The following is a 25,016-nucleotide window of genomic DNA, read 5'->3' as shown; positions in this document are numbered from 1 at the left end:
GAAGGCCAATTTTGCTTTCATTACACTGCTGCTATTCCCACCAACTTCCCAATTTTTGTAAAAGTAGTACACACACGTTAGAGAAGGGTTCAATGTACTGCACGACCTGGATTCTATTTCTAGCAGTACCATGAGTGTCTTTTTGCTTCTCTTCACCTGTCACTTCAAGCAAATAAAAACCAGTTTTGTATCTTGAGGGAAGTTACTCTTCCTTTTTTTTTTTAATAAAGCAGAATAATAATAATTTGGCAGGTAACATACAAGTTGTTCCATGAGGGAAACAGTTACTGGAAGTTTCTTGCACATTGCTGGTTCTTAACTCTAAATCACTTGGTTTCAACAAGGAGATCTTAGGGTCTACAACACAATTCCCAACAAACAGGTTAGATTTGTTTTCAAATTAACAGTGTCAATGTACCTGGCAGAGAAGTTCTGGTAAGGATAACCCCAGGGCATAATTCCCTAAATGATCTTTTTCCTCGTCGCTTTTCCCAATCTTACTTAAGTGATTATCTGCTGATTTAGGCACCTCACAGACCTGCAAGGTCTTACTGCTATGGTAGTTTAGTCTAAGAAGCTGAATATAGCTCCTGCAATTTGATTATAATAAATTCTAGCTGTGCTAGCTGTTTTCATATTTCAGGTGTTTACTTCATTCATTTAGTTGAAAGAAGCTGAAAAAGAATGGGAGATAGAAATACAGAACTTGTGTTGCTGACCATATTTGAAGGAAAGGTGTTGCTGAGGGTTCTAAGGAGACACTTGGCTTCCATTTAGAAAAGCTATCTCTTGATCATTCCCTTCCAGCTGAAGAACACTGCCAAGGGAAATTTTGAGATCTGAGTTGTATATATCTCATAATTTTGAAGAGGGCACAAAAATTCTGCCAGAGAGTAATGTATCCATATAAACAATGCTCTGTCCCACTCCAATTCCACCTTGGCTTCATCAAGTCAGTTTGGTGAAAAGAATGAGGGATTGTATTTTGACTGCAATTCCAAACCAAACATGAAATAGTTATGGCATTAAATCCATGTTCTAAAAGAAAATGATGAATAATCTAGCACCTTGAGTAATAAAATACCACACCTGTTCTATTTCCCTGTTAACTGTAACTCTTTGGGGCTTTTCTGCCCCTGCTCTGTTCTCAGGGTAGCATTCCTTTCATTACTTCACTCCTGTCTAAGCAACTTCCAGGAAGCATTTTTCTAGATTAAAACAACATCCCTTCCAAACTCTGTAAATTCAACTCAGCATTCACAAAATGTACTGGATTGACAGCCTTTGACTGTAAAGTCTTGTGCTGGCTGTAGATTCAGCTGGGCAAAGCTTGCCTGCCTTGCTCTGCCTGGTATTTCAAATTTATTCATCTTTTCTCCCTCACTTTCTTCAACTTGGCTATGTTAACATCTATTTGATACTGTAATAACATAAAATATTTTTAAGAATAAACATTCAGAACACTGGCATTAATGAAATTCTAAATGTTTTCAAAAACATGAGCCATGAAGAGAAATCAGTTTTCTGGGACATTCAGCCCTGACCAGGATTTTGTAGGTATAAATTCAGTACTCAGATTTCTCACTTGTTCTGCTGTTTCAGAAGTGCAGCTTCATGCATTTTATTTGTCTGAATTTGGAACTTCAGAGCCTCAACCATAGCACAGCAATGATTATTAAATTCTTACTGTCAGGTAAGGCAGTGATGGCTGAAGTTTAATCATAACAGGATTCTCACATCCCTGTTCCAATGGTAACAGCCTGACACTTCCAACTGGGGTAAATTTCCTATAAAGCCCTTCACTGTGACAAAGGTAGTTACCCTACACATTCCAATGAGAAATATGCATTATTTCTAACACTGTAACCATACAAAGTACATTGGAGATTTGCAGTGGATTCTCTTGTTGCCATGCTGGCTGGTTTTAGGCTGGATCTCATGGAAAGAAACAAAGGGGAGTATTACACTTAATCTAAACACATCTTAGAAACTGTGTATTTCAGCTTGGTGGCTCTGTGACAGTATGGGGAGAAAAAAAAAAGGATTTGGTAAATTGTTTTGACACCACCCTTGTCCTTCAGTATTAAGATTACTCAGGGAGTTATCATCTTACCCCTTGAAATGGAGAGACATATCATGAAGGTTTCTGCAAGGATGATTTCCAAGTCATCCTTCCAAGGATGAATTCCAGGGTATTATCAGTGATAATATCTGGATAAAAAAAGAGTGGACATTACCTTTCACTATAGGGACAGCAAACCAATCTCTATTACACACTACTCAAATTATGAAAAAACACAGCCCAGAGAACACAATTCAAGTTATTCATAAGAGATGCAATGGAGAAAGCAAGAATAAAACTTCCTTAAAACTAAGAACTAATATCAAAACAATTTCCTATCTATTTCTGAAAAAAAAAAACAAACCAAAAAAACCTCCAAAAAACCAAACATACCTTGATATGTGAAAGCCTTGCTCTGAGCATAGATTTGTGAGGCAAGAGCATTTCTCATTGACTTTCAGCTGTACTTTTATGTCTTGTTCTCAAGGGAAATACTAAAGGCAATTGAAAGTCCATTCCTGTAGCCCCCCCGTAATAACAGAGAACATTTTTTGATAAAAACAACACAATATGGGCAGTACCATTTTTTGAGTCAAAGGATCCCTGCAAGAAGACAAGGTTTGATGCAGCCAGATTGCTGCATGGCTGTGCTTTAAAATGTATAACACTAATACAGATGCATAATTAGGTTAAACACCTCAACTGCCTAAAATTAATAACCCCAATCACTTCAGAGCTACAGTAGCTACATTATATATTAGCTTCTTAGAAAGCAAAATTTGCTCTGTTATGCACATAATTCCACTGAAGGTCAAAGGGCTTCTGCATGTGATGAAAGACATAAAAAACCACTTCCCTAAACACTTCAAGATGCAAGTTAATTAAACTGATGAAAACAAAGCCTTCTTCCTTCATGGCCACAGGGAAAGTTATCTCTGTGAAACTCTTGGTTGGCTTTTCCTGTGCTTCACGAGGACAAACTTTGTACATACAGAAAACAACAAAGGCAAAACCAGGGACAGTACTGAAAACAGTGTGAGCTAATAAGTGTTTTACACTAAGACTACCCTGATGATGCTCACAACTGAGAATTTCATCCTAGTGGTGATAAGTGGATAAAAAGTCCACTTTCTCTGAAGTAATAGGAAAGCTTAAAGAAATTTCAACTTCAGCAGCACCTGAATGCAGATTTGGAATATGGTTTCATGGAAATTTATACCCATACTGCTCAAAAAAGTTTAAAGCAAGAGAAAAATGGGATCTCAGCAGGATGCAGACAAAGTAAAGGCTTTATTATACATAAATTAACACATGTACTCCATATGTACCTACCATTCTGAATGTTGTGCATTAAAAAAAAAAAGCACACAGGCTCTGCCTTGATTGTAAAGGGGCTGTCCTCACAAAATAATTTTCCCTGTGAAATAAGGCACCAAAAAAAAAAAAATCTCCTAATAAGGAAAGAGATAATATGTCTCTACAGCAAGAATCTTTCTGACTGGGCTCTACAGAGCATAATTTCCTCTGATTATATGCCACGGGCGTCTCAGCATCCTCCCACTGTTTTCCAGCTTGGCACCACACAGCAATAAAATAGTCAAGCCTAAGGCAGAGACATCTGAAACACTCTGGGGAACCTCAGCTCGCTCGGTAAGTCAGTGAAAAGCGCCTCCTTTTTACCTCCAAATTTCAACTTCACCTGTTTCCAACGTGGGGCTTCATATTTCTCTAAACACCTGCCGAACTTAGCGCAGCTTTGGCCGGGCTGTTGGCCGCTTTGGCCAGAACTACCTTGCTACTGGCAGACCCCCGCCTCATGGCTCCGGGCTCCCTCAGGACTCGGCGCCGGCTCGGCAGGCACCTCCTGAGGGCTTCCCCTCACGCCCGGCTCGGCGGGCACCTCCCGAGGGCTTCCCCTCACGCCCGGCTCGGCGGGCACCTCCCGAGGGCTTCCCCTCACGCCCGGCTCGGCGGGCACCTCCCGAGGGCTTCCCCTCACGCCCGGCTCGGCAGGAGCAGGGTTCACCTCGAGCTAGGAACAGCAGCAGGCGGCCGAGGGGCATTTGTAGCGCTCCTGTGGCAGCGCACCGCCCCCTCACGCCCCCCCGCTCCGGGCCTTGAGGGGCGGAGGTGGGACGGGCGCGTCTCCTCCTCTCCGGAGCGCTCGCTGCGGGAGGCGGGTGCGCTCTCCGTAGCCTCGCTGTCTCCGTGATGATGCCGTCCTAGCGAGGGATGATGACAGGCAGAAGAGGAGGAGGAGGAAGAGGGGGGCAGAGTCGCCACCGCCGCTGGGAGCCTTGTCTTTTGCTCGCCTTGCCGGTAGTTCTCGGCTCCCGCTGCCGGGCTGCGCATCGCGGCGGCTTGCCGACGGGCGGCGGGGTGGCCGTGGGTTTGTGGTGAAGGATTTGTCCTCGCCAGGTGCTCTATCCCCCGCCGAGCAGGGCTTGTGTCTTCTTTCTCCACCTCTTGCTTCCTTTCCCGCCGCACACGCTGCCGGACGAGGCCGGCCGGGAGTGGGAGCAGCGGCGCTCGCCGCCGCCTAAGGGGACCCTGACCATGTCGAGCAAGGGCAGGAAGAGCAAGGAGCAGGGGAGAGTGACCTTCCCCCCACAGCAGGAGGAGGAGGAGGAAGGGGCAGAGGAAGAGGAGCAGCAGCGCCGGCGCCGCGGCTGGAGAGGTGTCAATGGGGGGCCGGAGCCCCCTCCGCCGCCGCAAAGAGCTGTCAAAACCCTCCGGGAGCCCTACGGATACTACCCGCCCCCCCCTTTTGCCAGCACCATGTAAGTGGGGCCCGGGGGGTGTTCGCAGGGGCAACTTCCCCGGAGCAGGGCTGCGGCTCCCGGCGAGTTTTGGGCCCGGGGGTGCGGCCCCGTCCCGGCCGGCCCCGGGAGCGGCCGCTCGGCTCCCAGCGCCCCGAGGGGCTCCAAGCGCCGCCGTCCGGCCCTGGCCTGGCCGCGGCCCCCTCACCAGCCCCCAGCTCCGCTTCCTCGGCGTCAGGCGGGCACAGGTGTGTGCCGGGGCAGGGAAGAGTCCGTGCCTTCCTTGTTTTCCCCCTGGATACAAGTGCAGCTGCCGGGGAATTGACCAATTGTTGGCTTGGCTAAGGTTTAAAGAACCCGTTGCTAATGCTGCTTCTTTAGTCTTACATATTTTTAAAAGCTATGCAGAGATAAAAATGAATTCCCCACAGAAATCTAGGACACGTGTGTAGAAAAGCCTTAGTTCTGGAGAGGTACCTTATCCTGCTTGGATGTGCTTTTCCAAAATATCTGTTTATTTTTAAAGGTGCAATCCTAAATATGTGTCTATGTAGATATATAAAGAGATGCTGCCCATGCAACTAGACTTACTGCAAAATAAATGCGTTCAATTTTACTAGTAGGGATGTTAACTTTCTTTTCCCTGACTTGTAAAATGTAGGTTGTCCATGAATAATTCACTAATTTTTATAACATGCTGCAGTTTAGGTAGACTTAACCTCAGAGGATTGCTTGACTATTTTATGTTTTCATGACAACATTTAGTTCTTAATTAAATATTTTAATTACCAGATAGCAAACACTGAGTTCTAAGATAATATATTCAGCATTTGTAGAAGCCTTAATTAAAATCACCCCAGAGAAAACTGTAAAATACAGAAATAATTAGGATAGTACTTAGAATGGGATAACCACAAATAAAATTGGAGTTTACCATCCCTGTGCAGAAATTCTTCACAAATACCTTGTGCCCAGCAATTTGCACTTGGAGTGAATTGGTCTTTCACATGTCTTCAGCTGTCAGAAAGTTAGTTGTGCTTGAGTTACTTGTCTAGACTCCCATGTAGATGATGGAATGGGAGCAGAAATAGCAGTGGGAAAAGTAGCATAGCCATTTATCTTCTTTTTTGGAGGTGCCTGTCTTTATCTGCCATAAAAAGAGGCTTGGACACATTATTTTTAGACAGTTGAAGCTGGCTCAGATGAATTGTAAGCTATGAGTCCTCAACTTCTGGGTCCCAAGTGTCCTTCTAGAGAGATTGACATACTCCTGTGTTGAAGAAATGGATATTACACCACGGGGGGGATCAAACTGGAGTGCAGTTTACACAGCTGTAGGTGTTTGAGCCTGGAGTGAGCTCTGTCTCATGGAATTGTTTCTGGTAGATAATTCTTGATATCCTGGGAATCTGTTAGCCCAATGAAAAAAGAATTGACATGGGTTAATGTAGTGAGAGTGTGTTGAACTGTTGGGGCATAGAGGCAAAAGACACAGAACTAGATTTTCCCTGTTATGTCACTGTGGTCATCCTTGGTGTAGCAGTGGCATGTTTCTCCTGGAGTAACATTCTGGGCTTGGTGCTAGTGCCTAAAATCCTTGAGCATGTTAATGAGGTAAAGGTGAGCATGTTAATGAGGTAAAGGTGAGCATCAGCTTGCTCCTGATGTGCTCAGACTGACACATATCAGGCTTTAGCAGGCCCAGGGTGAGAGTCCTTGGCTGGAGGAGTTTGTAGTGTAAATATTCAGCACAAGGTGTAAGGGAAGGAGGCAGGGAGATGTGAAGTAGTTTGCCCATGAAGGCAGATATGGCTGGGTTTTGAAATCTCTGGAAGCAGCAGCCTGTGCAAAGTGCCTGTCAGTGTACAGCCGGCTCCCTCCTGTGCCAAATATTGCTGGGAAAAAAAGTAATTAACCTCGGATTCCCACTAAGATTGCAGGCCGGAGGTAATTCTTGTTTCACAGGGAACTCGATGCCTTAGTGGGGAAAAGGTGGACAAGACCTGTAAATTAAATGTAGTAGGCATCAGATACCTGACTTCCTGAGTTTCTCTGAAAATCACAGTGTAGTTTTCTGGCTGGAGAGACAGAACACAAAGAATGGACTAAGTTTCAAAGGAGCTTTACAGTTCTTTGTTGGTACAAAGAATTAACTTGGCTCTTTCCTGGTGAGATGTTTGCCTTGTTCTGTGCGTGTATAGATGCCCTCCTGCCATCAATATATGGTCCTTTTTTCCCACAGGAATTCAGATGCTTGGTATTTTCCTTTGAGGAGTTATTGAAGGGTAATGGTCAGAAAAAGCTCTGAATAGTTTTATGGGGCAGGAGTTTGTTCCATCCCCTAAGTGCATGTACACCTCCTCCTGATATTTCACTGTAATTTTTTTTCCATTTTTTTGGACTAAATCTTTCCAGTTTGGAGCCAGCACTTCTGTGAGATGACATGAGGGCATTTTGGATGATGGATTATGTCGTTTCAGACCAGTGGGAGAGTATAGACCTCAGTCAGATCTTGCAGCTGGCCTGATTTATGTTCTGCTGTACAGCTGAATTAGCCTCCCTCTTCTGGAAAGCCCAGGCAGTAGCTCACAGAAAGGAAAAGGAAGCTCTTATTTCATGCGTTTTGGATTTGGTGCAGGGACTCCCAGATTTTTTGGAACATGAGCCAGCGTGCATGAAGGCGACGCCAGTTTTAGTGGTGAAGAAACAAATTTACCGGTGACCCATTCTGACACATGGGAAGCAGAGATTGGAGAGATGGGAAAGCCTTCCTTTGGGAAAGGCAGTGAGGATGGGGGATCGCCTCTCCAGCCCTGCTTGTGGTCCTGCTCTGAGCCAGGAGCTGCTTCCTCCCATGGAAGAGCTGTTTGGTTCTGTTGCAGTAGCAAATAAAACACTTGAGGTGTCTTACTTTGAGAAATCTCAGGAGACATTAGCTACAACTGCTCTTGTGTGTGTGTGCGTGTCTGAGCGCTTCTGTAAGGTGATTATGGGTCTTTAATTTTAAAACTGGGACCTCAGAGGTGACTTTTGGCAGAGCAAGAGGCACGATCTGCATCTCCTGCTCGGCTGACTCCGGTGTTGTTTCTTTTAAGAGCTGTTGGCATTATGTGCTTATCAGATCTGTCTGTTACCACTGGGCTGCGTTTCCTTTTCAGGGCTAGAAGGGACTCATGACCACTCCTGTACTGTAGTTTAGCAGGGGGGTAAGCTGCTTGTAAATTGTTGATGCCATCTTTTATTGCATGTGATAGTTCAGGAAGAGTAGCAGCCTGTTCTTCGGCACAAATTGCTCTATGGATCTGGGAAGACCCAGGTTAAAATCTCTGTTTCTCCAGCTACTCTCCTTTCTTTTAAAATTGCTTATGCTGTGTGCAGTGTTAAAAAGTAGACTTAGAAACAAGACTATAAATCTTTTGGATTGCTGTAGATAATGAGCGGGATAAGGAAAAAGGAATTCTCAGGTCAACTCTTCATCCCACATTTCTTTTCTGCTGCAGTTCTGGATTGAACATGAAAAGGGATAGGTAGAGTAACACAGCAGAAATCTGTAATTGAAGCAGCCCATGGCAGAAGCAGAGAGAATGTTGTGCTTTTTTCTAGCCCTTTGCAGTTGCTCTGCTGCTCAAATGTCTTGCTTTGTACATTCCTTGTAGGAATAACTGTGACCAGGCAAGGATATGAGGCAATGTAAGGTCATAGTAAAACAGGAGACAAGTGGGCATTGATTGTTCCATGGAAAATCTTTTTTCAAGTAATTTTTTATTTCCCATATGAAGGTCATACATTTTAAATGAAAATACTTGAGGTAAGCATAAACATGTTAGAATGTAGGAGACGTTTTTGTATGTCTTATTTACCAGGTCTGTAATGAACCAATGAATTGTTCAGAGTGCACACAACATTGCTGTGTCTGACAGCTTGTGATGCTTGTCATTAGGTAAAGGTCTGGAAAGGTGATGTGCTCCTTTAGGAGCCCTGGCCTCACTCGTGTGGGAGTTCTGCTGCAAAGCAGAGCTGAGGAATACCTGATCCTGAAGGTTGCTGCACAGTTCCTGACGTTCTTCCTTCTTTCCAGTGAAGTTTTTCAGTTCCTCAAAGCAGCTGCTTCACTGCTGCAGGCTCAGGGCCAAGTGGAACGTGTCCAGATGTGGTGGGACAGGTGTGCTTCGTTCAGTTAACATGACTGATCTCCAATTCCATCCTTATTTATCTCTACTGGCTAATACAGAATGATTGGGCATTTTTCTTACTTGGTTCTTTTGTGGTTTTATTGCCATGCATTCTACAGATATCTTGATGTTTTTGTCTATGTGTTCTTTCAACTATTTGGAACAGTTGGGAGGAGGAGCATCACGATTCCCATCTCTTTTTCCCTCTTCTTTAACTTAGATTGTCAGTACCTTACAGAGACAAGGCTGAGTACTTGAACTTTAAAGGCTTTGCAAATAGAACACAAGTAATTAATGCACACTTAGTTCTATTTTAATCATATTTTTAAGCCAGTCTAATGATGTTGAGAGATGCAAATTGAGATTTTGCTGGTTTGATTATTTCAGATGGCAAATAATACATATAAAATATGCTGAAAATGGAAACTAAAATCCTAACTATTTTATTCATAGTTTGGGATAGCTAAAATATTAGATATAAGAAAAAGAAAGCAGAAAATGGAATAGGAGACCTTGTACCCGATTGTTGCATGCATTGCTCTGACCAGAGCTATGCTGGCTTCAAGGTCCTTGAATTTGTTGAGGGAAAAGTGGAAAAAAAGAGGGGAGAAGTGTGGATGAACACAGCAGCCTTGTGGCCCTGTAGTGCTGCACAAGATTTTTTGCTTTAAGTTTTTTTGGGGATGTCTTGACAATATTTTAGTCATTAAAATACCAAGCATCGTCCGTCTTTATTTTGAGAAGGTATTGCAGTCACTTCAGATCCATCATTTCTGTCACAAGGTTTCCAGTTAAGGATATCTTCCTTCCTAGGAAGCCACTCTTGAGAGGACACTTTTGAAAGGATGTGTGTGTCTCTGCAGAGGTCAGATGAATCACCTCAGTGATCACCCAGATAGTGGGGTTTAAAAGGAAGGTAGATAAAATGAAAATAAATGTCATATTTCAAATTATGCTGAAAAATTAAACTGAATATATAAGAATAAATGTATTGTGTATTTCATAAAAGATAAATGAGATTTCAAGTGGCAGTTTAGAGTCTTCTTAAAGCAAGAAGTCAGCATGAGTCAATTTGTTTTGTCTTTGTTACATTTTTAATAGCTATAACTTTTTTTTCTTCATAGCATTAAACACTACATTTCTGTTTCTGTGTGATTTTGGATGTGGAGGATAAGTGTAACAGCAAAGACAACAAGATCTTGTTTAAAAAGAAACTCTGAGAAGACAGTGTATCTGGTTTTAATTCCGATTTTGCTGGGGAATAAGATAGCGGCGCACTGTGGCTGTTCACAATGTGCACTCTGGGCTCAAGTCTTTATTTCTGAGTACTCCTAAGTGGGAAATATGCCTGAGGTTTAAGACATTAAATCAATTCTCTGTTTAAAGAGTTAGAAATCCTCTCTGTTATGCAGCTTTTTTTTTATAGATTTAAAGAAAGTGGTATGGAAGTGGGGAAAAAAAAGAAAGAAAGAATGGATCATATCATGTTTGCCAGAGCAGTTTTGCCACATCTTTCAAAAAGTGAATAGCAGTTAACATTGCTTATTCTGTGGTGCCACTCAGGCTATTTCAGGTAGTCCAGAAATGCCAGCCACAGATAACAGGGTAAAAAGATCAAATGCTTCTTCCCAGGAGAGACCTGCCCTTGCTAATGAGTTTCACAGTCTCTTTGCTTGATGTGCAACTGAGCTGCCCGTTTGTGTTCACTGAAACGCTCAGGGTGTGGACTGGGTTTTAGGGTGTTTGTAGCTGTGATCAAGTGATTAAGATTGTACATTTTGATGTAGATAGCTGGAAGGGCAGGCGTGTCCTTACAACCTGGATGGAATTAGTTCTGCCCAGTGAGAACTCCTGGGGCCGGCAGTGCTGCATCCAGAGATGGCAACGGGCATATTTTGTGCAGTGTCAACAGAGCTCGTTGTCGAGAGACCACACCCACAAAAATCAACCCCCACAGCACTTAGGAGGCTGTTTCTCTGTCTGTGGATTTGAACCTGCATCAGTTTGGATGTTTATCTTCCAAAGCTGCCCATGCAGATGCTACTGTGTCCACTTTAACGCAGAGCCCGTGCGTGTCCAAAGGTGTGTGTGGCATTTTTCCCTTGGTTCTTTTTTGCAGACTGACAGCATTTGCTTAAAAAGGGCTGTTTAATATTTTGGTTTGCCCTTGGCATTCATTACATGGACTCACATCTCTTCTAATGCACTGAGGGTAGAAGGATTAATTTCCTTTTCAGTTTTTCTGTCTGGCTTTGTACTCCTGTGTCTGAGTTTTTTCAGCAAAGTGAAGAAAAAAAATTAATTTTCACAATGCTCCTGTAAGATGGGAGCCAACTGTTATTTTTTCTAAAGATGAGGAACAGAGGCACGTAGGGCCTAAGAAACAAATTTGGAACTTGAAAGATTTCTTTAGGTATTGTGTGTGTATATATATATATAGTGCATTGTATGTATTCCAAGCACACCCTCCATGAAGTCATGTTGTTTATCAGCAGCACTTGGTGTCTCCATGCCCATGAAATCATCCCAAGTGATCTCTGTCTCTTGAGCTACTGGATGAACTGATAGCAGCTGGAGGCTGCCTTCCTCACTGTTGAGCTGGACTAGAAAAGGCAAGGGAGATTGCTGACCTTGCCAGGCAGTTGTCTCCTGCTGCTGTTTTCTCCAGCTGGGCCGTGTCTGCTCCTCAGCCTCTCATTCCTCTTTGCAATTTCTATCCAAGGTCCCTTCTCTTTGCAATTTCTATCCAGTCTCACTGCTCTGAACCTCCCTACCCCTCTCTTGTTTCCTTGCCTTGCTGGATTCAGCTCAGCATCCAATCTGCCTGTTCTCTGAGCACATTCACTGGTTCATAATTCCAGTTTCTGTGTTTGCCCAATTAGCTTGCTCACCCATTGTTTTCACCCATTACCCTTCTCTTTCCTCCCTCTTTCTTCTTTTGCAACTGGTTTCTGTGGAGAGTTGACACATTACCTGGTTCTCATTTTCCTTTAAAACATTTCACTTTCCTACACCCAGGTTTCCTCTTTCTAGTGCAGCAGTTATCCTAATTTTCATTCACAGACCCTCTCAGCTCCTGAAATGTGTGATGTAGAAACAGGCCCAGCACAGTCCACAGCATTGCAGGAGTCCACTGGAGTGAGAGCTGATCCCAGTCTGTACTGGATGACTCCTGGTGCCTGGAACCTGTGAACAGTTTACTTGTAGAAAGTCTGCTGAATGTGTATGTAGTATTCTTGTCCAAACATCTGTAATTTGACCAAAGTGACTTGTGAGTAGAAGCTTCCAGGATTAACATTTCTAGTAGTAACACAAGAAGCTATGATCAGGCTTCATCATGTGTTGCTTGGCAGGGCATCCTGAGGAAAATGTGTTTTCACCTCACTTTTATGTGATCTACAACATGGTAAGCATTAAGTATTGCCTTACTTATACCATCAGCTTGAATGCCTGTGATGGATAATATTAGTTACTACTGAAAGCAGTAGATGAGTTACCATTTTATATATGGGAGGGATTTCTGAAGAGGAGCGATGTCTTAAAAGGAATGAAAAATGTTAATACATCTTGACCATGCTAAGAGAACAGCAACAGCCTAAGGCATTGAGCCTGTGAGTGCCTTTAGATTGCAGACAAGCAAGAGCAATCCCAATTCAGGATACTGCTTGTCAGGAAATGAGCAGAGGAGAAGGCACAAAATAAGTTGTTGCAGCCGCAGGATTGGAAGTTACAAATGACCACCAGAGTGAAAATTTGTTACCTCTGGCTCGTTTTCTCCTTAGGTACATCGAAGAGAGCCCGTCCCTGAGGCGGATGACCATGATGAGGGAGAAGGGAAGGCGACAGGCCATCCGGGGCCCAGCCTTCATGTTCAACAACAGGGGCACGAGCCTGACGGCCGAGGAGGAGCGATTCCTGGACGCTGCCGAGTACGGCAACATCCCCGTGGTGCGCAAAATGCTCGAGGAGTCCAAGACGCTGAATGTCAACTGCGTTGACTACATGGGCCAGAACGCCTTGCAGCTTGCTGTGGGGAACGAGCATTTGGAGGTGACAGAACTTCTGTTAAAAAAAGAGAACTTGGCACGGATTGGAGATGCCCTGCTGCTCGCAATCAGCAAGGGTTACATTAGGATAGTGGAAGCAATTTTGAATCATCCTGGGTTTTCGGTAAACAAGAGACTGACTCTGAGCCCTTGTGAGCAGGAGCTCCAGGATGATGATTTTTATTCCTATGACGAAGACGGTACCCGCTTTTCTCCAGACATCACTCCCATCATTTTAGCCGCCCACTGCCAAAAATACGAAGTTGTACACATGCTGTTGATGAAAGGAGCGAGGATAGAAAGACCTCATGATTATTTCTGCAAATGTAATGACTGTACAGAGAAGCAAAAACATGATTCTTTCAGTCACTCTAGGTCAAGAATAAATGCGTACAAAGGACTGGCCAGTCCGGCTTATCTGTCCCTCTCCAGCGAAGATCCAGTGCTCACTGCTCTCGAACTCAGCAATGAACTTGCCAAGTTGGCCAACATTGAAAAAGAATTCAAGGTAATGTATTTGTGTTTCTCTGTCTTTGTTATTGCTTTATAGTTGCTGCTACTTCCCGTTGTCCTTAGATGCTGAAATGATTCCCTGTGCTTTTACTTTTTCAATTACCAATACTCTCATGCTCTTATTGTCTCTTTTATTCTTGATACATAAGCCTTTAGAAGGAATTTTTAATGGAATGAAATTGCTTTTGCACCTGCTGTGTTTGGAGAAATTTGGTAAAATTGGAAACTGGAAAAAGTGTGCGTTCTGATCATCTTGCAGCATACAGAAAACCATTCTGGTTACTGCAGCACACAAGGACTGTTCTTAGTACAAATGCTGAGTAATAAAAGTGCAAAAAGCAGAAACATTTGGCTTTTCTTGGGGGCACTGCAGCACTGACCTTATTCCTTCTTCTTAATTTGTACTGATTTTGATGTCTCCAAATTGTTAAAAATACCCAAACTGGTTGTTTTTTGGATGCACCTTTTAGGAATGTCACATGTTCAAAACCAGCTGTTAGTCTGCGTACAGATGTTGGTTGTCTTACCTGGTTTTCAGCTGTATCTGGTTTTGCATGTCAGTGCCCTGACTTCTTTATATATTTCAATTAATGGCTTAGTTAACTGTTGCCCAGTGCTTTTTTTAATTCTTTTTCTGTTCAGTTGGATACCTTGAGAAGGACCTTTCCACTTGTTCTCTCTTCTCCCCCTGCAGCCAAACCCCACCAAAAATCAAACCCCAGTAGACGGCTTGTAATGAGAAAAGCCTGGTTTGGGGAATGACAGATTGCTCTCTGTGGGTAGAGATATTCACAGCATTGTCTCTTGGTGTAGCAGCAACTTTATTGGGGTTCTGCAAGGCCAGTGTTGGGTACCACTTGCTCATTTACTATCTTGAAAGATGATCTGAGAGAAACAAAAGATGCATTAACCTCTCCACACTGCTTACCCTGTGGAGTACTCAGAAAGAATATACAACAACCCAGAGAAGGACAAGCAGAAATTAACCAAGTGAAATTTAACAGAAGAGGAAGAAAAATCCTGAGAAAGAATAGGTCCATATTCAGCTGAGTGAGTTAAAATAGAATTTAAAAAATAAATTTTCAGTGGTGAGAAGGATTAATGTATTATAACACACACTGATGAAATGCAAAATTCAGCTTTAACCCTTCCTCTCCTTTCTTTGCTGAAGCAACTCGCTCATGGCATGCTGTGTATTGTGTAACCTGGCAAATTAATGGAATACTTCCTCAATGTATTTATTCAGGGAAAAATGTCAGATTTTTCTTTTTCCTCAGATGAAAAAGTACCCTGCCACCAAAAGCTAAATTAGGGCAAGCTGCATTGTGGTTTTGTTAGGCAAGGATGTAAGTGATTAGAATTGCATAGAAAAATTACAGTGGAAAGAAATTCATGGGAGACTCCCATCTCACAGGTACTAATACCATGCATACAAATTTCATCAGAAAAACAAGTAGCTTGCAATTTTGGAGGAGAAAAGGTCAAGTTTTTTGATTGAGCTTTTCATTTCAAACCAGAGCTTTAAAAAATTATTTCAGTTTTTAAAATGCTAATTCCCTGCTATTTTGGGATGCCTAAAACCCCAAGAAATCCACTGTTTTCACAGATTTCAGTATTTTTGGATAGCACTTTCATGGCTACTGAGCTTGCCAGGTGTATCAGATGATTCAGTTTTGGCACCTACAGTAAAAATTGTCCCAGACTCCTTGCTGGCATGGAAATTCAGGCTTCTCATCAACGTCAAAACATTCCACTGAAGTAATTACTGTCCTCCTTGACGTCATATCTCTTTTTTTCCCTTCTGTTTCTATCAAGCCTGATGGGAGAACTGAGTGTTTCCCTGGAGTTCCTCCCATCTGCACCTCCCTTTTTAGTGCTTTCTTCCCTCCAGATCTGTCATCTGAAGGTGTTTGGCTGATAACTTGTGTGCTTTGTCACATCCCAGAGGAGAAGGCTTCTAATCCAGCATTTGCATTCCTGCAGACTTCTGCTGCGCTCTCCTCTAGGATCATCACTGCAAATTCTCCAGTATTCCACTCAAATTCAATCTGTAGCACAGCACTGAGCAGAACTGTTTCAGGGTGGAGAAAAATGGGCAAAATACTTCATCTCTCTCACAACAAAAAAATGGACAAATCTGTTCAAGTCATGATTTATTCTCAGTATCTATGGAATATTAAGGGCCATGATGTTTCCTGTGCGTGCTCCACTTGCAGGATGCAGAGCACTCCTACAGAAAATACTGTTCTGGGTGGTTTTGCCACAGCGAAAGAGCATAGGTTCAACCTGTTTAGAACACCTGAGGGCCAAGTTTCCTGGTGAATGCTTGTTAAATTGAACTTAACATCCATTGCATATGCAAAGCCCAGTCTGCTCCTCTTGCTTATCATTTACACTAAGAAATTCTAATGCACAAACCAGTGTTGGCACAAGTGAATTAGAAATGTGGGAAGGTGACTTAGGACATTGTTTCATGACAGTCAGTTCCTCAAGAAAACCTGATTGATCACATTGATTTTTAGGTTTTGTTTTATTTTCCTTTTAGGAGAAAGGATTCAAAGAAACCACAGAGCCCTGATTTTTTTTGCAAGATGCATGACACTTAGCAAAAAAAAAAAAAGTACTGAAAATTAAAAAAAAATAGATGAGGAAACCGGAGCCCTAAAGACCCTTTACTTCTACTCCTTTAAGCGCCAAGCTTCCTCACTTGCAATTGTGAAATCTTTGTTTCAAGCTGCTGTTTGTCCTTTTGCTCTTCATCTATTATATTTATTTCTTCTTGACACTTTTGATCCTTTCTGATCTTTGTGTCCACTTGTCTTCTTCCCATGTATTCCTCTATTCAATTCTCTGATGGCCAGGGCAGGGAGTACAGTATTTCTCTCACTTGACTTGGTGTTCCTAGCCCCCCTGGTCTCCTAATTCCAGGGATTGCCTGCAGGATTTCAGATGACATCAGGAATTCCAGTTTGATCTTGGTCAGGAATGCTACCAAATTGTGAAAACTGGAACTGTTTCTTGTCTTAATGTAAAAAAGTGACCATTACCATAGTTGGAGAATTATCTTTTCCTTTCCAGTAGCACCACAAAGTACTTTGCAGTGCAAATATTCCCGATTTTAATCTTTTCCTGTTCTCCCGTTTTTAGCAGACCGTGGCCACTGCAGCTTGGCTTGGGGAGTGTTGGGGTTGGTTTACTGAAGTTAATTGATATTCACCCTCCTCCCTGAGAGCTTTAAAGCTGTTATTGCCCAGGGAAGAGAGGATTTCTGGCAGTCAGAACAGCTGATGGAACTTTCCTTTGGAGTCACCATAGGAAGAGAGAGGACAAGGTAGCTAAAAAGCCCCGTGGTTATCTCTTTATACCAGCTTTCAACTAAATACTGTCCTGTGTAAGCAAGCTCAATTCTCCCAGCTGAAATTGCTCTGGCAAGGATAAAAAAGGTTGTAGTCCTGCTTTCTATAGGATAAAAAAAATCCCTGTTCCCAGTTTTGCTAAAAGCTCCTACTGAACCAAGGGAAGATGTGGATGTGCATCTAAAAGCAGAATTTGTCAGTGTTCCAAGTAAATTTACATAGTGTTGTTTCAGCTGAACTAACAAAGAGTGTGCAAGCTTGATCTAGGTTTAGGCTCAGCTTTTGAAAGGACAGGGCCCAGATCCATAACCATTGGTGCAGTTATGTGCTTTCTTTGCATATACAGTTACACGTGCAAACTCACCATGTATGTAATATCCAAGTGGCCCTTGACCAGATAACATAAATTTATGATTCAGTGTAATGGCTGTGAATTAGTTGTGCATTGCTTGTGAGCTTTGGTGCTTGCAGGAGTGTAACAGAACACAGATCCCTACATTTTGTTTGACTGCCTGTGATGGCTCAGTATAAATTTCCTTTGCAGTGGTTACAAATCTTGAGTGGAATCAGCTGAAGGTTTTCCATTTGTGTGCTTCGTCCTTTGCACACAGACTGATACCTTCTTTGTCAAGACTCCAGATGAATTCATGGGGCAGTTCTTGATGTTAGGAGGGAGAACAGAACGCACAAATTTGGGCAAGCTGAGATCCAGCTTTTGATGTGTGTCAGAGTCCTCTGAAACTGCTTGTGAGACACAGCTTTGCAATTCCAGTCATCGTCAGTTGGCCTCAATGTCCCAGAGTCACCTGGGAACCTGGAAACACGGGGTGCAGGCTGATTTTTTTTTATGTTACCAAGATATTTGTGCAACTGTTAGTGTCGATCTGGTGGCATAATTTATATGCTCTCAGGAGTGAGCAGAGGTGATTTGGATGACTGGGACCATAGATTAAAATTTCTGATATTCACACAACACCCTAGAGGTAGAAGGTTGTTTGAGAATCAGGTACTGTTTGTCTGTTTAATTCTGTAAAGCAATCAGATAGACTGGGATAAATTTGATTTGCTAATACATAGGTAAATAAAGACCTGGAGAGGGAAATCTGACAAGTTTTCCTGCTATAAGATTCAAATCCAGAGTGGGATATTAAGAATGCATGTACTGGTTTGCAGTTCTCATAACAGCATTTGTGAATAATGTAGGCTGTATTTATTCCTTAAATGTGGCAGAATTAAACCTCATCCATGATATCGTTAATCTTATCTGGCAATAAGCATAATTTTTATAAGCAAGTGGTGTATCTACCAATGAAGCAACATGTCATTCATGTTTCTACTCTTGTTCTACTGCTATTAGAAGAAATCTGGGTAACTCTCGTGGTAGGCAAACATGCAAAGTGTGGAAATAACTGTTATTTCCTAACTACTAGAAATACACAATTTCTTCTTCCATTTCTTCACAATTAGCAAAATAATGAGAAAACACTTTGTAATTGAAGCCTCTCCCTGCAACTGGACAGCACATGTTTATTCATACAAGGACAAAAGTTGGGTCGTGTTATGTCATAAAGCACTTGAATAATACAAAACCTGTATTCTAGCAGTTTGTACTTAGAGTTTTGGCCTCTGTGATGAAGCTCTTTCTTGACTAGGCTGTCATCAAAGACTGTTCCTCTTTGTTGTTTTCCTTTTTTCTTTTTGACTGCTGCTATTTTCTAGCCACCATCCTGGAGTCTTCTTTTGCAGGGTTTTTATCTTGGTAGTGTGTGAGATCTAATCACATTTCATGTAAAAACTCTATCTGCATTCAGACCTCCATGCAGGCAAGTATATTTCTCTCCCTTGATTAGCTTTTTTATGACACTTTGCTGTAGGGGGATACAGTATGGGTAAATGAAGGTGGTATAGAATGTAATTGTATCCCCTAAAGAGTTGCAGCTGACCCAATTACTGAAGATCAGGAGCAGGTGTGATGTTAACAGCCACACCTGTAGCCAATAAGAGCAGTGCTATAAAAGAGTGGATTGGTGGGCTCTGGAGCCACACCTGTAGCCAATAAGAGCAGTGGTATAAAAGAGTGGATTGGTGGGCTCTGGAGCCACACCTGTAGCCAATAAGAGCAGTGGTATAAAAGAGTGGATTGGTGGGCTCTGGAGCCACACCTGTAGCCAATAAGAGCAGGGGTATAAAAGAGTGGATTGGTGGGAGCTGGAGTCAGTTGGCTGCTGCAAGGACCAGGAACAGTCAGTGCTTAGAGGAGCTGCCTGTGAGCGACATTGAGGAGGTATGAAACTCTGGTGATGTGGATTCCTTGCACTATAGTGGTAATAGAACTCCTGATATATGAGACAACACCTTGCCTTTTTCTAAATCCTAAATCTTGGTCATACATTAGCTTGCTTATCCCTTCACTGAATTTAATCACACGTCCCAGTATTATTTTTATAATTGGGTCTTCTGGCCTGTTTCTCTTGGTTACCAAAACCAAATCTAAAATAACCTTACATCCTGTTGCTTCACTGACAACTGAATTAATTTGTCCTCTATGACCAAAGGAAATAACAGGATCCTGTTTAAGGTCTATGATTAGAACTGGTTGTTTCCAAGTCTGTATCAGGGATGTTAGTCTTGTGTAATAACACAACTTGTAGGAGTATTTGTTTGTCTCCAGTAGTGTTTCATTTGGATTCATATCTGAATCTGACCTATGGGATTGATGGCTGATTCTTGCACTTACCCTATGCAGCCTCTTTTCCCATCATTTCCCAAAATAATTTGAAATTACTGAAAGCACATTATTTCTCTGCCTCATTGTGTAGATGCTAAGTTGAAAATTTAGCAAAACTACCGGTAGGTAGTTTTGGAGGAGGTAAAATTACTTAGGAAAGGAGGAAGAAGTGAGGGTTTCAGGAAAAAAAAAAAAAGTTTAAGTGAGAAAATTGAGGGCAGAAGCAGTAAGGAAACATTTTTGAGAAGACAGGCACCTCTAAGGGAAAATCTACACCCTCAAAAAGTGATTTTGCAAAGGCAATACCTGGAAATGAACAGTAAAACACAAAAAATGGAGAGGCAGAGGGCTCAAATGAGTGTTTTGGTGGTCTGGCAGAGGAAAAAAAACCTGAAGCTATGGAGTAATTGAAAAAGGTAGTTGTGCTGTTTCTAGTTGGGCACTGAAGGTAGAATTGGCAAATTCAGTCAAGGTTCCTCCTCCAGCTGTAGCCTCATGTGAGGAAATCAGAGGCCACATCTCAGGTTTGGAATTTCTAGGAATCTGTCTGAGAGGACATGGACACAAAAATGAAGACTGAGGTTTGTGCTGAAGCAGAGATCAAGATAAGACTTCATAGGTAATGTCACAGAGGTGGTGAGAGACATTTATAAGTATAAACAACAGTACAAGCAAAATTTCAGATGTGCATGTTTTACAGAGTTAGCTAAAAATTCTGAAATGCAGCCACAAATGTTTTGTCAGAGGAGGAGGAGGAAGATTAGAGAGAAGCAAATATTTGATGTTGATATGATAGTCCTTGGGAAGACTGAACAGGTGTGGAAGATGAATTCTCCTGTTCTTTCCAGAGCACTCTTACCAGACATTTGGGGTATTTTGCCCACAATGCTGGTGTCCAAGCTTGTCCTGCAGTTACTCTATGCAGTTACTCTGTAACCCACTGTGCCAGTTGTTGGCACAGTGTTGAGAGACGTTCCAAGGCAAGGTAGGAAAGGAAAAAGGGGGAAATGTACCTGGTGTACATCAGAGTAATGAGCAATCGGCCACTTCAGCAGTGTAGAAAGAGCTAAAAGGTATTTGTAGCCTCACAGGCAATTACTTCATTAGCTGTCAGCAAAGTTTTTGCAGCAATGAGGTTACTTTTTTTAATAGTCCTGGTCCTCGTTTGTTTGTGAAAATGTTACATTTTCAGCTGCCCTTGGTTGCCCATCCAGGTTATTTTTATGTAGTGTATATGCTCCTATGCTCTGTTATACATCTGCTGTTAGGCATTCACCTTTTGTCAGGGCATGAATGATTCTCCCTCGGGATCTTTTGGTGGTCGCTGTGACCCCAAGAGATGTTGAAAGTCTCTTTTCCCAGCCCAAGCGCTTGAAGAATGAGTCGGAGCTCTTCAGTTCTCAGTCTCAAGGTTGTTTATTTTCCCTTATCTATAAAAATTTTTTCCTGCCCTGCCGAGGTCTGTCCAGCAGGACAGTTCCAGGCACTCTGCCTGCCCCTGGGGCTGTGTTATGTCTTTGTACTAAAAACTGTTCACAATTACTTCCCAATACCCATCACCTATGTTAGACAGTGAGCTGCTACTCTAAACCAATCTGGAAGTGCCAACATCACAGCAGAAGATGGAGGCCAAGAAGGAGAAAGGCTGGACATACACAGATCCCTCCATCTTGCCTCCTGAACACCCATACCAGAAACCCCAAAATCTACTTTTCCACCCCATGATAACTTCACTATTATTCTACCTAAACTGTTGTGGCTTGCTCTTCTTCATATAAGGTTGGTCATTTGCTCCACGGGTCATAATCAAACCCACAGGTGTTTTGGGCTCTGTGCCAGGGCTTCTGAGCCCCCTGGCAGGGGTCTTGGCTGCTCTGGACAGCCAGAGGGGATGTCCTGGGTTCCCACAATTCTGCTGTATGACAGTTCTGTAATATCTGATACACTCCGAATGTGACACAGTAGAAATCCAACACTTCATTTTTATCAATTTGTACAGGTCCTTTTCTCCTCACCACTGACTCTTAGGCACATGTGTGACGGGCCGTTTTCTGTCCCCCTCCCATTCCAGAACGACTACCGCAAGCTGTCCATGCAGTGCAAGGACTTCGTGGTGGGCGTCCTGGACCTGTGCCGGGACTCGGAGGAAGTGGAGGCCATTCTGAATGGGGATCTGAACGCGGAGCCGCTGGAGGCGCAGAGGCACCGAGCGTCCCTGAGCCGCGTCAAGCTGGCCATTAAGTACGAAGTCAAAAAGGTAACTCCTCACAGCTCTCAGGCACTGTGGCAGCAGGGCAGTGCCACCTCCTCCCTTCTGCAGGTGGTCAGATGCGCAGCTGAGACGTGGGGTGAGTAATCAAGGCTCTCACAGGGCAGAAGGGGACTGTAATGAAGGAGTTCAGTTTAATCTACTTCCCACTGCTGAGAAGTGGCAGGAGATTGTAATGACATATATGAGGTGTGCTAGCCAGGCTTTGCACAGTTGGTCAGGTCCTTCTCCTGAATAACTCAAAAGGTGTTTCAGTAGAGCCAGATTTTCACTCAGTGATACTCAGGCTGTGTGTTCTGTCAGTTAATGCAATAATACCTACTCCAAAGAGAAGTCTCTGTTGATTTCAACCCATCAGTAACTCATCTGCAACTGTGTGTTGTAGTGAGAAATTCCATGTGATTTACCATGCTCGTTCCTTTAAAAATATTTTAAAACTCAGCCCTGGAAATGTGTGGAATATGTCTGTGGCTGCTTGGTCAATTCATTTCAGTTCTTCAATAAACACAGGTACAAAGGTGGTGTTTTGGGAAGCATTATCAGTAGATGCCTCTCTCAAAGTAGTTTGTGTTTTGTGGATGAATGTTATGCGTTGAAAAAAGGAGCTATGCATCACATATTGGACATAAATACATATCCTTTCATTGTAGTTTTTATTGTATTGCTATGTTCTCCTCGAGATCCCACATTAGGCTAGCACAGAAAATAGTTAATACTGTGTCCTGTTGTGAGAGGAGGCAGGAAGTACAGCAGGCCCCATGTATTATTTACAGCTACCTTTTTGTGTGATTAGCATCACTTCCATTCCTTACAGCCATTATAGTTTCATCATCTCCACAAGAAGCCTTGTGTCTCTCAGAATAAATAACCCTGTGTTCTGTGGCCACCTCTTGAGCTGATCTGCCATATAAAACAAATTGTAAGGACCTGGCCAGAGCAACGGGGGATTGCTGGTGTTTATGACGGCCCCAAAAGATTGATAATAAAAATTGTAAACACATATGCCAAGCAACAAATCATCTTTTCCAGTAAAGGGTTGGTCTCCAGCAGATAAATGCGTATTAATTGCCAAAAATCAAGGTAAATATATACAAGCATTAAATTAGTTTAGAAGACTGGAACTGGGGTAAAAAAAATCAAAGTGCATAAGCATGCTTTAGTGTCTAAATATATACTTCTTTATGCTCTTGCAGTGTAATGTGTACCAAAACTTTGTTGATGCTCATTTCTCAGCTTTCACACTGAAGGCTGTGATTTTCTTTTATGAGTGTGTTGTCACTGATGAAATTCACTGCTGAGCAAAGGGCCACACTGATCTGTTAAGAATAGCAGAAGTCTAAATAATACCAAAAAAAAAAAGAGAATTCCTCATAGCAAACTTGTTGATCTTGTTGGGAGGAAATGGTGCAGAGTTGTTACCATACATGTGCAGTTCGCTGTAAGTGGCCATTACATAGGGCATGGCAAGGAGGGGAATGTCTCTGCCATGGTGGTCCTTTCATGCTGGGAATTGCTCTGTCAGAGCTGTGGTGGATTCTAGTGATATCCTGACTGGAACAGATTCAGATGTGGGAGTCCACATGGGAATACTTTAACCCTCTCACCATAGGGAGCAGACAAGGGTGTGGTGGGTTTCCTTAGTTTTCTGTATTTCTAGCTGTGCTTCCAGGTCAGGTCCATCAAGGTCAGTTCCCTGTTGCCAGCAGTGCAGCCAAACAGAGCAGCAGGTCCACGAAATAGGTAATGAGCCTATGCCCTGTCCAGAGGGACGAGAGGCAGGAAAAAACATGTGACAAGTAGTAAATGTGCTCAGAACCTCACTGCTAGGGGAAGGGAGTTTTTAATTCTATTAGTAGTGAAACTCTTGCACTTAATGCCGTAGGTACAGCACCCAAGTGGAGCCCATCTTTTAAACATGTGATTTTGAAGCTAAGGTTCAGACTGAAACTGCAGCCACAATAGAGAAGGACTAAGGGAATTATGAGAGGAAAATAAAAAAAAGAGAACAAGTTAATCTTGCTCTGTATGCTGAATTGCTGCCATAGTAGTGCTTTTAGTTTTGTGTCTCAACTGTCTTTAGATTGCCAACAAAATTCCAGAGAAGAGCTGCAACTGGCCCAACTAATCTGCGGTTCTTGCTGAGACGAAAATCAGGATGGAATTTCCAAGTGAGATCAATAAGAGCTGGAATAAAATCACAGGAGTTATTTTTCAAATCCTGAAGTGTAGAACTGAGAGATAAGAAAGAAGATGCAAAATTCTCTTTGTGTTTTGTGTGTTAGTGTATCGGAGTGTGCCAGGATTTGTTCTTGCTCCATCTAAACCCAGCCATTATGATGACAGAAATAAATAACATAATTACTCTGAGTCATACAGAAAAATATTTACATACTGATGACTTGGTTCACGGTCATGAAACTGAAAACATCAGAAGTGTTACTGTCAATTATGCTTGGAAAAGCAGCTACATTAAAATTGGGATATTTTTTCTTTTAGTGACCAGATACTGTTCTCATGCATCATTTTTGTTCACTGAGGTTCTACTTGGGGCTGAAAGTATTAGATACATGTGATAATAAGCTCAACACATGTAATGAAAAGTGAGAAACTGCATGGAAAATAGAGTGAGAGGGGAACTGCAGGAAGAACAAGGTTGTAGGATGCTGTGAGCAGTAGGTAAAATGGGATGTGAACCTACTGTCCTTGGAGGAGATGAAGCTGCAGGCAAATACAGGTAAAACAGACACACACGCAGCAGGGGTGGGCATAGTTTAAAGTTGCTGAAAATAAAACAAACATAATAATAAGTTCAAGTATTTCAATAAAGACTGAGAGAGGAGGGATGAATTTCAGAGCTTTTATGGATGAGAAGTGACACAACTCGCTCTGAGGGCCTGGAAGTGGTGCACATTGTGCAGTTGCCAGCAGTTAAATAAGTCACTAAGATCCTCTCAAGAGCCTTTAGACTCACTGCCAGAGAAGATCTTGCCCATAACTCTTGGCATCTTATTCACTAAGTCTTCCTTTTTTTTTCTTTTTTTTTTCAATTTTTTTTTGGAAATGGTAGCAGATCTCCTCTTAGTGTCAGATGAAAATGTTGATAGATCAGGG

The 25,016-nt window shown here is 42.6% G+C and overlaps 1 protein-coding gene across 3 annotated transcripts in view; it reads left to right on the top strand.

The window, feature by feature from the left end:
* Positions 1–3,579: 3,579 nt before the first annotated feature.
* Positions 3,580–25,016, top strand: part of TRPC3 (transient receptor potential cation channel subfamily C member 3) — a 33,929-nt gene continuing 12,492 nt past the window's right edge. Inside the window, exons 1-3 of one of the 3 annotated variants that reach the window (XM_071452495.1) lie at positions 3,580–3,712; positions 12,776–13,547; positions 21,708–21,893. In XM_071452495.1, the coding sequence (XP_071308596.1) occupies positions 12,807–13,547; positions 21,708–21,893 (927 nt within the window). In that variant the 5' untranslated portion in view covers positions 3,580–3,712; positions 12,776–12,806. Of the gene's footprint in view, positions 3,713–4,202; positions 4,843–12,775; positions 13,548–21,707; positions 21,894–25,016 lie in introns of those variants that run through there. The other 2 variants (XM_071452494.1, XM_071452493.1) reach the window with 2 other exon arrangements.

This window comes from Agelaius tricolor, unplaced genomic scaffold (genome assembly GCF_023055355.1).
Source record: "Agelaius tricolor isolate 1412-34295 unplaced genomic scaffold, bAgeTri1.0.p SCAF_34, whole genome shotgun sequence".
Lineage (NCBI taxonomy): Eukaryota > Metazoa > Chordata > Aves > Passeriformes > Icteridae > Agelaius > Agelaius tricolor.
The sequence above is the reverse complement of the archived record's forward strand: the minus strand, read 5'-3'. Positions and strand labels throughout refer to the sequence as shown.